This window comes from Falco cherrug, chromosome 6 (genome assembly GCF_023634085.1).
Source record: "Falco cherrug isolate bFalChe1 chromosome 6, bFalChe1.pri, whole genome shotgun sequence".
In the NCBI taxonomy this organism is placed as follows: Eukaryota; Metazoa; Chordata; class Aves; order Falconiformes; family Falconidae; genus Falco; species Falco cherrug.
The window spans coordinates 46,430,863-46,447,495 of NC_073702.1; the positions used below are offsets into that span (position 1 = coordinate 46,430,863).

General features: G+C 39.3%; 1 protein-coding gene across 15 annotated transcripts in view; it reads right to left on the bottom strand.

Moving 5' to 3' along the window:
* Positions 1 to 16,633, bottom strand: part of SYNE1 (spectrin repeat containing nuclear envelope protein 1) — a 316,896-nt gene that overhangs the window by 147,975 nt on the left and 152,288 nt on the right. For all 15 annotated transcript variants that reach the window (XM_055714587.1, XM_055714586.1, XM_055714589.1 and 12 more), the window contains 10 exons: positions 15,730 to 16,086; positions 11,569 to 11,705; positions 10,481 to 10,658; positions 8,262 to 8,444; positions 6,614 to 6,757; positions 6,125 to 6,280; positions 4,222 to 4,386; positions 2,900 to 3,072; positions 1,871 to 2,024; positions 1,593 to 1,736 (listed from right to left, as the gene is read on the bottom strand). In XM_055714587.1, coding sequence (XP_055570562.1) covers positions 1,593 to 1,736; positions 1,871 to 2,024; positions 2,900 to 3,072; positions 4,222 to 4,386; positions 6,125 to 6,280; positions 6,614 to 6,757; positions 8,262 to 8,444; positions 10,481 to 10,658; positions 11,569 to 11,705; positions 15,730 to 16,086 — 1,791 coding nt within the window. The remainder of the gene's footprint in view (positions 1 to 1,592; positions 1,737 to 1,870; positions 2,025 to 2,899; positions 3,073 to 4,221; positions 4,387 to 6,124; positions 6,281 to 6,613; positions 6,758 to 8,261; positions 8,445 to 10,480; positions 10,659 to 11,568; positions 11,706 to 15,729; positions 16,087 to 16,633) is intronic.

Genomic DNA, 16,633 nt, shown 5'->3' on the forward strand with positions numbered 1-16,633 from the left:
ATGATGGGAACAGGGAATTGAGTTCGGATGGAGGCAAGGCAGACTACATCCCACAGCAGCAGGCTACGTAAAAAGAAAAACACTTCCATAAACAGTAGCCATGAACGCACTGTCGCCTTTACCTATTTCTAACAGGTCTGTGTAGCGGGAGGAAGGAAGAAAAGGGGAGTGTTATCCATCTTTTACAAGGCCTGCCCACACCCAGTAGTGGGAAGAGGGAAAGAGAGACAGTTCTCTTGCCTCTTCACAGTGGCTGCAGGGAATTACAGGGCTTGGTCTGCTCAGGCTTGGACTACAAACCCTTGGGGAAGCTTGTCAGGTTTCTCATCTGGCCAAAGGATTATTAAAGGATTTGCCCATTCCTTACTTCCCAGCTATTGGCTTTGAACTTTAAATTTCTTTCTAAGGATTGAATGCACTGTTGACACTTAACATCATCACCACAGCTGGGATTGGGAAAGACCAAAGTCATCTAGGGTATTAGGTGGGAAGAAAAAGAAGGGATGTTTCTTGCTACATGGGGAAAGAGGTACACAATTCTTGCCTCTGGTAACTACTATCCATTTCTCATTGCTCCCATGCTGTTGCTCAAGCTGACCAAATACAGGCAGTCTGTATATCTTTGTGAAAGAGAAAAAGGTAGAGGATCCCCATGCTAACAAGAATACTTGGTATTTACTAGCACTTCCCAGGACTTACTCATCTATCTGGCAAACCGGAGTGAGTTTATTCACAGAAGGTCCAAAGAAAGACTGTGCATTGTATTCTTTGCAGTTATGGAAGACAGTACCACAAAATGGTGAATCACTTATGTTTGAAAAACTGAATTTCGGCCCTTTCCACAGGATAAAGACATCACTGAGACAACAAAATTCAGTACACTGCTGTCATGAAGTTGCCTGTCTGAGCATACACTAGGTGTTATTTAATTACCATAGAAGAATTTGGGTTAACTGGAGATAATAATTTAGCTTTAAATGTATCACCAGGTATTTTATTGTTTCTTCTTTACCTTGTATCTTAATTAAGCCCCATCCTGATCTTTATCTGTCTATGCCCTGATCTTTTCCAGATCTACAATACTAACACTTACCAGTAGATGCAGTACTTATCACGCTGGGTCTTTCGACAGTAGAGTCAGTTGACTTGCTAATAAGTTTTGTGTTCAATAACAAGCTTCTGTAGTTGTCAACCATTTGTGGTTGTGCTGCCTAATTGGTTGCACTTACTGCAATACATACGTTTATGTTAATCACAAATTCATAAATACTCCCAGCTTTTCAGTCATAATGGGTAATATCATATCTGCACTGAAGTCAATGAGACTTTTGACATGGAATTCCTCACCTATTCACCTGACAGTTTTTTCAGATTCAGATTTTTAGAACCTTTCTGAAAAAAGCTGAAGCTCAGTGGTATGGGAAGATAGACTGATAAATCACCCTAATAACTTTCTGTTGCATTAAGTTACAACCGTCCCCAAACTTTTACTCCTTATTTAACAGAAAAATAAACAGTCAGTGAAAAGACTTTCTCTTTTTTGTTGTTGCCAACAAATGTTGTAGAGGGAGTGCTATCAAGGAAAACCGTACCCTCGTTCTGTCTTTGAGGAACTTATACCGCTCCTGAAGGTCCTGGAGTTCAAGCTGAGTAACATAATGCTCAGCCATCCCACTTCCTTTCACTTCAATAGTCTCCAACAGGCTACTGTGACTCAACACCTCTTCACTGAGTAGCTGCAAAACAGAAAAAGAACACATTTATGAAAGGGTAGCATTACAACAAGACCACGTATTAATCTTGCACTTATTTAGCCTTTGTTGTTAAGGTGATATGGGCTTGCTGTTGGCTTGTTGTAAAGCAAACACACCTTCGCTTTGCTGAGGGCAGCTGTTTTTTCCCTCAGTTCAGCATACTGCCTTTGAGAAGCATTCATACTTGCTTCTACTTTATCCATCCAGCTGGAAAACTGACGAACATCATCCTGGTAACTTGTCCATTTGGAGAGAGCTCCTTCCAGTTGACTGCAATTTAAAAATACATATTTGTTGTGACAGTGGAGGTTCTCGTGCTATTTAAGCAGTGAGATATAGTCATATACAGTTATTCTAAACTATATTTAAAAGAAAAATATATCACAAGCTAGAGTAGTCTGAGACAGAGCTGTTAAAACCCTACAGGTTTTACCTAGGAGCGCTGTTTGGCAGATAAAGAGAAAATAAGTTTTCTAAATGTGGAATACTATGGAGGTCTGTAAGTTATGTAGCTAGCTGACAGGTTCTGGCTTTAGTAAATGAAATGCAACTGAAAGCATAAGATCTAGATTATTCATAAATTTTCTGTCCCTTTGCATACATTCTAAGTTGCTGCATTCTAATGTTTAATTACCGTTGTTGTTTTAAATTGAAATATTAGCAACCAGTGATGCTCCAAAGGTGGCTGCATTTTTCCCCCCTGTATTACTTTATTCTATCACTCTGAGCATCACTATTGGCCACTGTAATTACAGTACCTTCTGTGAAATGCTAGCAAGTGGAAAACCAGACAGGAACTTGACAGAGCAACCATTAATGTCTGTGACAAGATCTTCTCATTTCTGAGAATAATTCAAGGCATCAGGTGCAACTCAAAGTAAAATTTATGACAAGACACGAAGATGGAATCCACTTTTAATAGTATATTGACAATAAGTGTTAGCAAAGCTTAGATCTCTCGGTTTCCTGCCCCTTTTCTACTTCAAATGAATATGTCACAGCCTCTAGATCTGCAATGTTAGGCACATGCAGTCATTTTATATGACTTCGACTCTTCTAATAACGAAACTCTGGGAATCAACTTTTCAAAAATTTTGACAGTGCTTTATTGCTAAGCTTCACCCTGCACCTCATTCACGTTTTACCTCTTGCACTGGATACAAGCAGACAGAAGGGAAGCCCAGCTGTCCTTCAGAGTTTGCAACTGCCGTTCAATCACTGGCACTCCCTCCAGAGAAGTATTTTGCAGAACAGATTCTCCTCTTGTCAGAACCATTTTCATTTGGATTTCTTTTTCTTGTTTCACTGCTAGCAGTCCCTACAAAGTAAGTAGATATTATTTCACTTGTATCATTAACTGGGCAAGAATATACTAAATGTCTTTACTGGAAAATGAGTTCATCAAATTTAGCAGCTTGTACAGTCAATTAGAAAAGGGACAGTGGGGTTCACTAGCTGGGATTCACAAGGAAAAAGTGACTTTCAAAGAGTTGGTTTAGGGCAGTAAAAGAAATATATATCTTAGTTGACAGGGAATTTTCTGTGGAATCTATGCAGGTACTTAGAGCACATCAGAGATGTTACTGTTGTGTGGAAAAGCTGACGTTCTAAAGGGAATGTCATTTAGATGGAAAACAGGAGGACTCATTCATAGAAAAAACAAGATGTAATAACAAAGCTCTTCTACATGGCTGAAATACAGTTCTACAACTCTAGAATCTATTTGCAATGCAAAGGTACCAACATACAAACTCAGTACACTATCAGCAACATCAGCTTAGAGATTTCAGCTCCTGGAGCTGTGCAGTTGCAAACTAACAGCTTCTAACACTACGCGAAGTCACAAAAAAACCTCAAAGCATGAACCTGAAAGACTTAACAAGCAAAAGGCAAAACATAATTTTAGTCTTTTGGTATAATCTCTTGCTTTTTGATGTATCCTTATAATTTTGAGGACTTGTCTATATTTGGCCACAGCTCAAAATCTGAAGACTTCAATAATATGAAAACTATTTTCTGAGTACTGCTCTTCAACACCTTTTGTGCAGTGATATAAATAGGTGCTATTCTCTTAACTGTAGTCACCATTTTTAAAGCAAACAACTTTAGCAAAAGCTGTTCCAAATCATCCATATCACTTGTAAGACCTAGGAAATAATATATTAAACTAACAGAAGTTAATATCCTACTTCTTCCATTTAACCTTCATCAGCCACACATCTTTTGATTTTTTTTTAAGAATTTGCATATATGCAGTTTTCCATGTCATAAAGCTCCCTATAGCCTTCTTAGGGAAAACTTCTAATATTGAGCTCTTTCCTCTATAAAGAGATTTATTTTTGAGTAAATTGCAAATCAGCGTCTGAATTGTTACACTATTATGCAACAACTAACATAAATTATCCTATATTTACATTCTTCTTACAGATCTAAGAGCAGCAGGTTTTGGAGTCTGTTGTTTCCATACCTCTAGCTTTAACATCCGGCTGTCCAGAACACTCTTGTCTGCAGTGGGATGACAGTAGGAATCCAGCATGTGAACTGCATCAGCCACCCAGTCCTGGAGGTCCTTGACACTGTGTGAGAATTGCTGGTGCTCAGCTACGACCCTATCCATTCTGGAAACTTTCTCCTGCAATTCATACAGCAATTAGTACCAGGCGCTACTCAAAGGATTGCTTATTCCCCAGGCTGATTTACAGACTTTAGAATGAGTTTCATCACTGTACTCAGAAATCCTCTTCGTACACTGAATTACAAGTACGCTTACTTGAGCATGGAATGAAATCTGCATGCACGCACATACAAATGAGTTGTCCAAACAGAATATACAAATGAAAATTTCAGAAATGCCTTTTTTTTGTTTTCTAAATGTAAAGCTTCATCTGATTGTCTCCTCTCATCCAAAGTAGATGAGAGTTTTCTGTCACTTTTTCTTAAACATAGAATCATTTTGGTTGGAAAAAACCTTTAAGATCTGGTATCACACCTAAACTCCGTTTCAGTGATGCAACTGAAGGTAACCTGTGAAGGCCGTCAGTGCACAAGACAGATTTAAGCTTGTGAAGCTATGCTACTGCAGCAACATTGCTTTGTTGATACCTGGAAAAGACAGACTCATTTCCCTCAATGACTCCCACTGGTATAACCATTCTTTTGAAAAATGACTAGCACTCATACAAATCAAAAACAAATGCTCAAGTTACATTGCCAGAAGGCCTGATGTGAGCAGGAACACAAAGCAGAATGTATTTCACACAGTGACAGAGAACTAAAGTCAAACCATTGAAACAGGCTTAGGAAGTTACTGAGAGTGACCCTTCTCAAGCGTTCATGGCTATCCAAAGAATTTCAGGATTCCTCTTACAGGCTGGATCATATGTATTCTCTACCTTGGACTCCTTCTTCTAATCCTGACACTTAAAAGTTCAGTTCACATAAATCAATGTTGGTAACTTTTTCCCTTTCTCATTCTGCAGTCATGAAAATTTTTTATGGCCATGTAATACAACCATTTTCAGGAAGTCACAGAGCTGTAGATACGCTTTATAATCTTTGCGTCCACAGAAAAAGTAGAAACTAACAGGCTAGCAATTGCCCAAACATATTTTCTGAATTGAATTGTTATCCCATAACACACTTCCTATATCCTTAATTATTCTCATTACAGTAGTCACTATAAGCCTAATTCAGTATCAAGCCTCCTTCATGACACGAACTTATAGGACTGTGAAACAGTCCTAATACAAAGACCTTCTTATCTGTTCACACAGATAAGAGGTAGTAAGTAGAACTATTAAATGGTAACGTGTGTCAAGCACCACTCAGCAAAACAGAGTTGGGTTAAACTCTCAGTTCCTAGTGTGATGCTTTAAAATTTGGCCTCCCCTTGAACCTTCAAAAGCAGCCTGAGAGGCATTTTTTTTAGAAGACCAATCTATTAGTTTTAGATGAAGATGCTTACAATCCAAATAATCAATCATCATTATAGGATGCAATGAAGTAATAACTTTTCTGTAGTCTATATTCTCTAAAAAATAAATAACTTCCCCAACTTTTGAAAAATAGTTCTTTCAGGTGCCACTTAAAAAACTAAAATGTCTTCAATGCTTGAAATAATCAAAATCAAACTTTTTAATCAAAATACATTTAAAAAACAATTGAAAATCATTATTCCATTCTGTTTACAGTTTGTGGTATTATCCAGGTCCTTACTTCCCACTCTATAAAACCAGCGTGAAAGACAAGATAGCTCAGACATACCACAGAGCAGACAAGCAAGACAACTGCAGTGTTTCACATTTCAGTCTTTCTTTTTACCCACGTACATCAAATGAATTGCTTAAAAGCTCATACACTGGGTGCATTACCTTTGTCAGATTGCTTAGGGTAAGATATTGAGAAGACAACTGAGACACTCTGCGCATAAAGCTTTTGCTGACAGCTTGCTCTTCCCACAGCTGCTGAGCTTTCTCTTTTAGCCTGTTGAGCTGATGCTCGTGGCAGCTTATTTCCTCAAGGACAGACTGTAAAGCACAAGCACGTTAATATTAAGAGTGGGTGCAAGAAAGCAGGAAATAGAGAAGCATGAAGGCCCCATGAAAAAGGGAAGCGACGTATGGCAAGCTTGCTGAGAAAGGCACACCACACAGCTACAGCAATGAAGCAGCATGTCATAAGAAATGTGCAGATGTAAAACCTGATGGAACAGGATCACTGACAGCAACCCTTGAAACCAGTTCTCATCTTATTTAGAGGTCAGGATGCTAGAATGATCAAGCTTTTGTAAGGAATCAATGAGACCAGGAGAATGGGACAGAAAAGTCTGGTTGTGTTAAAAAAGGCTTATAAGAAGTTACCTGCAACTTTTGCTGTTCTCTCCTCTTGGAAGGAAGATCATGGAGCCGACTGCTGCTCCCTTGTACCGCCTTCTCAGTTGTGGTCAGCCACTCCTGCAGAGGCTCTGCAGTTGCTTCAAAGTCCTTCATCTGGATTTTTAAGTTCTGGGAAGACATGAACAATTCTATCAACAGTCCCACTGCATTGGACATAACTGTAATGCACAACACACAGATGGAAGCCCACAAAAAGGATAAACAATTGCAGACAAATATTACACAAATCTTCAAATAAACTATACCAGCTCTGTTCCTTCCCATTGCACAGACACTGAAAGAAAAGTCTCAGAGATCACCTCTTTAAGAGACAAAAAAGAGGACATGTCTACACAGTTGAGGGGAGGCTGAAGCAAATTTCCTCCAGACTGAAAGGTTTACAGATCTTATGAGCTTTGAGTCAATGTATGTCTCACACAACTAAGGTAGCCTGAGGAAAGGCTACTTTGGGATACGAGTTACCTAACATATGACAGCAGGCATTCACACTGACCCCTCCTTAAATGGGCTGCCATACCAAATCCTGGGGATCGTTTCTAACTACATTTTTTTAGTGTAAAATTTTAGTTATAAAAATGTGTGCATAAAAGCATATATAGGCATTCCTTCAGTGCCTGCTTATTTTTCTTGTAGGCTTATTCTACAGGATTGAAAAAAAAAAAAAGAGCATCTGAAATAACGCATATGGAATACAAACCTGAGCAGCATAGTTCCTGTGCCCTAGTTATTTTTATGGGGGTTTTTTTCCCCAGGCTGATTTAGTTTTCTTTATAGCTATTAGCCTTATCAGTGAAATTAAACATCAGAATGAAAAATTAAGCCTACGAGACTGAAAAATGCTTGGTTTAAAAAGATTAACCTCTAAGAACATCCTCTTTCCATGGCAACCCTAAGACGAAGAAAGGTAAGTCTTTGCTACCTGAGAATTTTCTTTGAAAGGCTTTCCTACATGATGCATCAAATCTATTTAAACTTCTTCTCAGCTGGCTAGGCAGCACTGGGTTTGAAACAAGAATGCCTAGGAACTTTAACTCTCCTATGCTGTGTAGGGAATTCCAGCTAAGGTCTTTTGACCTTAAAACCTATGACCTTAAAAGAGATGATGTTTGTTAAGATATCCACCTTCTTTGCTGGTTGAATTGTGAGTTCTGAATAGAGAAAGGCACTGGGGTTTATTTTAAAAGGTGCTCAGGTAAATTACTTTTCACCAGTTTACGATGTCAGACAAAATTTACCCACTGCACTGAGACTATTCAATCAGCAATAGTGTCAGAAATCTGTGCTAAAACAGTCCTTTAAAAAGAAAATGTGTTTTAGTAGTCCAGTACATCTGATGAGACTCATGTTAATCAATTTAGCATTGTCTTTGCTACATTCAGTTACTCTGAACACCCTTCTGCAGTTTGATTTAAGTGGAATCAGTCATAAGGATGTAACTAAGCACAAGTAAAATGTAAGTGGAAGAATAAGACTTCTTGAAAACAGCTATTTGTTAGTCCTGCCACTTCATGAACAGTCACAGCTGTATACAAAATCTAAACTGTGCTGTTTAAAACAAAAAGCAAAGAGTAAATTTAGATCCAGTCTTTCCCCATTGTGACTCGTTCAATACCTCCAACGCAGATTCCTTCTGGTGGAGGGTGGTGATAAATTTTTTCCAATCTTCTTTAGCAGTAGCAGATTTGTCCCGGATAACTTTAGCCTTTTCCTTTGGTAAAACGGAGCACAGCAGTTCTCCTTTGGACACTACCAGGTTTAGCTTCTGTTGCCCACTCTCACTTTCTGATAAGAATTCCTAAAAACAGTAATAAAAGAAGCTAATTGGTGAACTTTGGGTCCCCATAAAGGTCAATGGTAAGCTCCCAGAAAATTCAACAGTGGTAAAAGTTTATTGTTTCTGCTCATTAACATGCTAATTCATCTTTTGGTACATTCCATTTTAATATCAATCATATTTATGGAATTTAGGGACAACATCTACTCAATCCAGAAGTGCCGTGTGTCTAAATAATGCATATTTTAAGACTCTAGGATTATCTGTAAATTCTGCATTTCATGAGACAACTACTGGTCATTTAGTTGGGTATTACACTTCTTTAAATCTCCATGGTACAGAAGTGGTAAAAACTTCATTTCAGGGAACCAGCATCCTGACACAGATACCAGCAGGAGCCAGGGCCCACTCTGAGGCACACACAGGACTGAAGCCTTGCCCATGGGTGACAGCCACACTGGACTTCCAATGAGTGTGTAGGGGTGTGGGCTGATGCTCAGACCCTGAGCAATGCCTGAACTGTGTGATTTATCCCTCCACATCCTTAACTTACCCTTCCAGTTTGAAAGTATTTTTCTTCATGGAAATCTTGCACAATGCTTGTGCGCAAGAAGTGTATGGGGAAATGCCCATGCAAGAATTATACAGAAATGTAAAGAAACAGTCAGATTTTTAAATTTTAACATACTAGGATAATGTTCCTAGAACTTGTAATTATTCAAAGACTTTGTGAGTATTTAGGAATTTAGCAGTCTTAAATACCAGTATTTTAAACTGTTACTGTCATGATTATGTGATACACAAATAGTTTTATATTCATCATCATAAGGTGACATCCATATTCAGAAGTAACAGGCTTGATACAAAAATTACTAAGTCAGGTTCTAATTCTGTGTTACAGTAGAAATCTTGGTAGAGAATGCAAAGGGTCTGTTAGCTTTGAGATACTTGGTTCAAGTTCTGGCTATATTAAAATCAAAGATATTTGCCTTGTGATTTAATGACGTCAAATGTGCTAACAGACAGAACATTAACTTTTAACAAAAATAAAATTTTAAGTTTATGCAGGCTATGAAGACATCTCTCGAAGTCCTAAAGTAAAAAACATGTAAAAAAAAAAAAGTTTATTTTATCTAAAACACCTTTCAGGGAGGAGAAGAACAAAGTAAGGTCTTGTGCTATGAAGGGGCTGCAGTGATGAAGAAAAAAATCTTATTACTGTTGGGAAAAAAAACAACCTTGATAAAACACTCATATTTAATGTCAAAAACTGCTAGGATTTTTTTCCCTTATATTGCCTCTGAACACATTCTCATTTTGGGGTAGTCAAAGATTTTATATATTAATACAGTATTATTTATGCTCTTAAATAAACCATTTAAGCAAGGAAAAGTGAATTTACCAAAAGGAGGAGGAAGTGATTTGGGTTATGATATTTTCTGAGAAACAGATATGAATTTCTTTTATTATACTACCTAACTGGAGGTTTAACAGTCTCATTGCATAATTCTTACTTTGCTATGTTCAGTTAAAATTATAGTAATATTCTATTCATGAGAGTATTTCTTCCACTTGCTTTATTAAAATAAACTTTTAATTCCTTTCCACAGAATTGTTAGGGCTTCTTTTAGCTTTAAGTGAAAAATACACTTTTTAAATGCCTGCTTACACTGCATAATTTTAACTGTGTTCTTGCACTGTAAGGGCTCTACTTTCATAATGAGGAAAGATATTTATATGTTTGAAATAATTCCAGGTACTATATCCCAGTTCTGATATCATCTTGATTTTACTTTAAATACATTTTTTTCCTATTCTAAAAAAGAAACAAACAGAGGCACCTTACGAGAGGCAATGACTACATACAAACCAATTAAACTAAACAAACTGGATTAAAAAAGAAAAAGAATAAGATTTTATTTTCTTGCAGTTAGTCACCTTTAGTGTCGACAATAACAACATTAACAACAAATAGTAATTAACCAAACATTTCAATCTGAGCTTTATATGAAAGCGACTGGATCTCTCTCAGTGTAATATTTTACTGCAATAGTTACCTGTATTTTCTGCAGACTTGCTGAAGCTTCACTGATACTTTGAGGCACATCAAAGCATTTGGCTGTGGTGACTTTTGCATTGACCAGCCACTGCTGGAAGTCCCTGAAAGCTGTCCGAAATCTTTGCTGCAAGATCTGCTCTTTGCTCTGACATCCTTTTGAAGCTTGCAGGCAGAGGCTGGGTTTGTCACATCGGGGAAGCAGAAGAGAGCGAGGGAGGGAAGGCAGGACTCTTGGTTAGGTGACAGTGCTATTACTTAGCTCTCTCAAATTGCAGTGGTAAGGTTAGATTAACCTGAATTCCTCCCACCAAATTTAAGCACTTTACCGAGGCACCAGGAAATCCATTAGAAGCTTTCAGTTCCTTAAAAGTGAAGCATGTAAATTGGGATGTAACTGTCACGGATATGACAGGTCTAAGTGTTTCCAGAGCGTGAGTCAGTGCACCTAAGCATGAACCGTTTCTGCAAGCCCCTTTCTAGGGACAGGATGCAGAACAACAGCAATTACAGTGCTAACTCCTGTGGCTCAGTTAAATTTATAAAGTTAGAAGGGATCAATCTGAATGGTCACACCCTTCTTCTCCACCTACAAAAGCCAAAAGCTATAAACCCCTGCAAGAAACAACGCTCTTGTGTCTGAAATGCAGGTGTCACACTCCTATCACCTACAGTGACCTAAGACAAAGCAAGAAAGCAAGCAAATGACTAGCTCCCCTGTTTCAGGGAACCAGCTAGTCAGAGTAAACTGAATGGCAAAATGAAGAAAAAGATCTTAAATAGCTGGTATAGCTTGTTCCTCCATCAAACAAAAAGCCACAGCTGTTACATCAGTTTCTTACAAGGCTTCCACTTGTAATAGGTTAGGTGTGGATACACATTAGTTTCAGCTGAGTTTAGTGGCGTAGAAAAAAGCCCAAACTGCAACTTTTTACAACCTCTGTTGACACCACAATCAAAATAACAGTTCTAATCGTTGCATACCCTCTGTTTCTAATTCTAAAATTATAATTAATGGTTCCCTAGAAGACAGCTCATGCCCACACACACCCCCCGAATGGATTAACTATAAACAAGATGAATGTGTACCTGTTGTACTCCTTAATCAACCCTGAAACTTTTGAAGAATGAGTACTCAAATCTCTGGAAAATCTACAAAGATCATTTAACTGAGTTTTGATCTCATCTGTCAAATGTTCAGACTTTACCAAAGCATCCAATGTTTCCTGTTAAAACAAAACAAATAATATTGGTGAGTAAATTAAAAAAAGATAATCATCTTCTGAATAAAAAATTATCAGAACTTAAATTCAACCTCATTTATGATCTGTGCACATTCACTTTCAAGAGTGTTAGCAGTCAAGCCTACAGCAGCTGATTTTGAAATTCTGAGCTTCTAGAGACTGTATTTCTGGAAGCCTCAACTTTAAGTCAAAATGTTCTCAAAGAACATCTTATTATATAAATTTCATTTTAATAAACAAGCAACAGGATTGTCAGTTAGCTGTATACATATAAAAGTACATTAGGGAATAGCAAATAATATATGTTTATATAAATATAATTAGTCTGTTGGCTTAAATTGAGCATTTAGTTTCAATAAAAACTGTTTTGAGCTGTATCCAAAAAAACAATTTACGCACAAATCTTTTAACAGCTTCAGCTCTTTCACAGAGGGCTTCATAACCTAAAAGTAGAGCTGCTCACAATCCTGTGAGGGTAAAGGGGTTACTGCCTGTCACTGCTGCACTGGAAAGACTCTTGCTTTGGAGACAGATAAGCCAAAAAAGAAAAAAAAAAAAAAAGCTTTTGTTGGCCTAGCTTATGTCACTGGGAAAGGTGTGATAACCACTCCAACAAAAACAGGCCTTGCTGATGTCCACAGCATCTCCACTGCAGAACCCCACCAGCTACTCCAGCATAAGGAGCAGTGTAGACCTGGCATTGACTAGAAAATAAATTCTTCAGACATTCCCTTAAAGTACCAGGGAGAAAAGAATCTTCTAGCTCATTACACTCACCACAGCAGAGGTTCTACAACACAGGCGAGCCAGAGTCTTTGGCAGGTATAGATTAGTCTGGCTAAATCTAAGTGCCAGCTGGGAAGAAATTTACAATATAAACTTAAGAGAGAGATCATATGAAAGTGACGATAGATTTGAACAAGGACATAGAAGTGGGCAAGGGGGTCTCCACATCATGTTTCTGAATATATAAAAAAAGGATGACTGAAAACATACATAGTAATTAGTTTGCAATAACAAAATTGAACATTCAGGAAAGATAAAAATGATGCACACAAAAATATATGCAGAAGGTTTTCAAAATATCACAATCTACAGAGATAAAGATGCCCACTGAGGAGATTTTTCACTATAAAGTATTAATTAACTCTGAAATAAACAGATATCTCTTTGTGTAAATAAAAGTAAAAATAAATACTAGCAAGGGTCTAGCAAGTTGATCAACAGCCTTGGTAAGGACAGCAAAGGGACAGATGCCAGCGATTCAGCTCACGTATCTGCTGCTCACAAGCAACTTTGCACTTGCTTCATATCCTTTTTCCTGAAAAAGTCTGCAGAACCATAAAATTAATTTTTTAAGATCTATGTCATGCACTTTTGAGCTGGGGGGGTGGGACGGGGAGGGGCGGGGAGAGAGAGATTGCTTCTTGGTAGTATCTGAACTGCCAGGAAAAAACCCACAACAATCCATTCTGGGAAAAATAAAATTACAAGCATGTATTGGCTGTGAATAACAGTGGTTTAGACTATAATCACAGCTTGATTATATTAGCATTACCGAAATCTGTTTGCATTTATCGATCACAGGGAAGCCCTGCAAAATTAAATCTAGAGATATTACAGATGTATTATGTGTATAAAATTTCACGTGTTCTTGTGAGTATGGAAATATATTTTACTATGGCAGATTTTCAGGACTCCTCTGATTTACATTATTCATGGTCATGTTACGGATTTTATCTGCTTTGAGTCACTCATACATCAGAAATCTGTTCAACCATAATTAAAAGATACTCTGAGGGTAACAGAGGATGCTGTGGAGTCTCCTTCTCTGGAGACATTTAAAACCCACCTGGATGCAATCCTGTGCAACTTGCTGTAGGAGAACTTGCTTTAGCAGGGGGTTGGCCTACATGATCTCCAGAGACCCCTTCCAACCCTGACCATGCTGTGATTCTGTGATACTCTAAACAGTCACTCTGCAGTTTGTTTCAATGCCATATAAAGTAGTGTTTGAATTAAGTAATTATGTAATCACAATGATGTTTAGAAAAAAATGTTAACTACTTTTTGTTTATCTTACTTTATGTTAAACTACACACAGGATTATATTTTTTTAAAGCACTAGAACAACACTGGCTGTTACTTAAACACAGGATGTCACAAATTGTGTGGGGCAAGAATCAACATAATGAAATAATAACAGCCTTTTTTTAAAAAAGTCCTAAAAGTAGCACATAGTTACAATTGCCCGTTTTCAATGAAATCTTTCCCTTTCAATAACTACTAATAACTAATAATAAGATCATTCTGATGACATATGGCTTTAGTCATAAACCTATTAACAAACAGGCACACCAACCTGCAGTACAGGGTGCATCTAACTATGGCAATTTTCCATACAGAAACACTGATAGCACTGCTGCAGACACTTGGACTTCATTTTGAATCTGACAATTACCAAAATAACCAGAAGAACTTGTTGAATTCCAAGTGTGAAATCTGCTGCACATACCTAAAGGAACAGAGCTTGAGTATAACACAGTAACAGAATGAGCTTACTAATTCTGAGAATCAGGAAATGCATTTTTAGTTCGTGGCCTTGGCTTACATGGCAACAGAATCACTGTGAGACAATGGAAATGGAAAGCTGCAGTGCCATTTTACATTCACAATAGGATCTATCCCTGGGGTCCAGAAATGGAAGGATTACTGTCACATTTCCTCTACTATAAATAAAATTACATAGTAGGGCTGTGCATAGTAAGTCTTGAGATTCCTCTCTATTCTCCTCATTAGCCAAAGTTTACAATTGTCTAATCTAAATAAAGTGTTGTTACATTGAGCTACAGTAAATACACAGTATATATGCTACTAATAAAAACAATATCCTTGAATTTAGTACTTCTCCATTTATAGAATAAAACACATCTGGTTGCTACATGCTGGTGACAAGTCTGTTCCTTTCCTTTTTAAAAAACTTACAAACATGGAAGCCTTTGCATATTTGTGCCATTATTTGCTCCAGCGTAACGTCAGCTTTGTTACTCCTACAGACACATACTGGCACTGAAGCAAGCAGGCTTCATAAATCCGTATCAGGAAATTCTGTGAAAAGGGAAGCCACAGAAATAACTTGGCACAGACACTGGAGAAGGAGATTCACTACCTCAGTTCAAAGAGAAGGTGTTCTGGGGTATTTCGTATATTTCTTCAGGCAAGCGGCCAGAAAGCAGGCATCACACCCCCCTCTCTTCCTTTACTGAAGCTGCTTTATTGCAACACAACCCTGGAAAGCGAATACTTGGTATCTTTTCTCAACATCTGTGATTCACGTTGAGGAACATACAGATATCTATCTCAATTGCTGTGATATATATATTTATACATAATGTGTCATATGTACATGTGGAATTTTTTTGCTGAAGATCATCAGGAACAGAAACAACCTACTTCTCCAAATTCCACTGCACTCCATAGCAGAGCCATTAGTAAGTATACTGGTTTCTAGTATAGCTTCCTTAAATATTGGACAAGATCTCAAGACCTCAATGTCCATAATGTGAACGATATTTCAAGCAATGGAAAGCAGAAGCTCACAATGGTCCTGTCAAGTTACAAGAAATGGCTCCAGCTGCTACTCGGCTTTTAGGACATGTTTCACATTTCCCTGATTAAGCACTACTCTGCCTCGAAACACTAAGCAACTTGGAGGAGCAGTTCCGAGCTGGAGTTCTAGCTCCCCCACCTCCCCAGAGGCAAGCTAAGATCTGGGCAGCATCTGCTAAGCCCTGTACAGCTGAGGCCAAGGAGAGCAACGTCTTGTGTAAACGCTGCTCGCCAGGATTACGGTTACAAAACAAATTTGGAAAGTTGGGACTTGGTATTTTTCACAGCTACGTTTTATTATTTTCTACTCGATAGTCTCGCTTGGCAGAAGCTGTCTGCCCACAGGAACCGTGCCTTTCCAACCGAAAAGCTGCTAGGAAAAGAGAAGTGGCCTTACTTTCTCCTTGCGCCAGCTTTCCGCCACCTCGGCGTCGGTGTGCCGGCCGTCGGGGGGGGCCAGGCTCTGCGCCCAGGCGGCCAGCAGCGCGCCGAACCGCTGCGCCGCCGCCTCCAGCTGCGCGACCTGCGCCGCGAACTCCTGCTCCGACAGGGCCATCCGGCTCAGCACGTCCCGCAGGCTGCGCTGGCTCCGCACGGCGCTCTCCTCCCACTGCTCCCAGTCCGACCGCAGCGCCTGCATCTCGGCCGCCAGCAGCTGGCACCCGCCGGCCGTCGTGCCGCGCCGGGCGGCGGCAGCCAGCGACTCCACTCGGCCCAGGCGGCCCGCGCCGCTCTGGCGGGACTCCAGCAGCTCCTGCAAGGCGACATGGCCGGGGTGACGCGGGCGGGCAGCGCGCAGCCTCCGCGCCGGCAGCGCCCACGGGCGGGACGGGGGGACGCGAATCCCCGCGCGGACCGAACGGCGCCCGGCCGGTCGCCCGGGCCCAAGGGCGCGACAGCTTCTGGACGCCGAAAATACTGTTTAGGTTAAGAGGCGGAAACCGTAACTCTGCTTTGACATAACGCTGGGACGGAGCTGCTCACAGCAGTTCTTAAAACCCAACTGTGCCGCTCGGGAAAAGCGTTTTACAGCCTACCCGTGATCTGTGATGGGCCGTAATTGGTTGCACATGTCTTTCTCTTTTTCTTTTTTTTTTTTTTTTTCATAAGCGAATTCTTTCTATAGTGCCCTATTTTAGTCTCACATGCTGCAGGGGAACTTTGGGAGTTTTCAGCTTCAGAAGCAGGAGAATTTAAGTATCACCCAAAAAACACTGCATGCCAGAGTAATGTTAGTTATCCTCGTTAGTCTTACATGCTAGAAACTATCTCCTCCCTTTCCCATTTTATACACGGGGAGG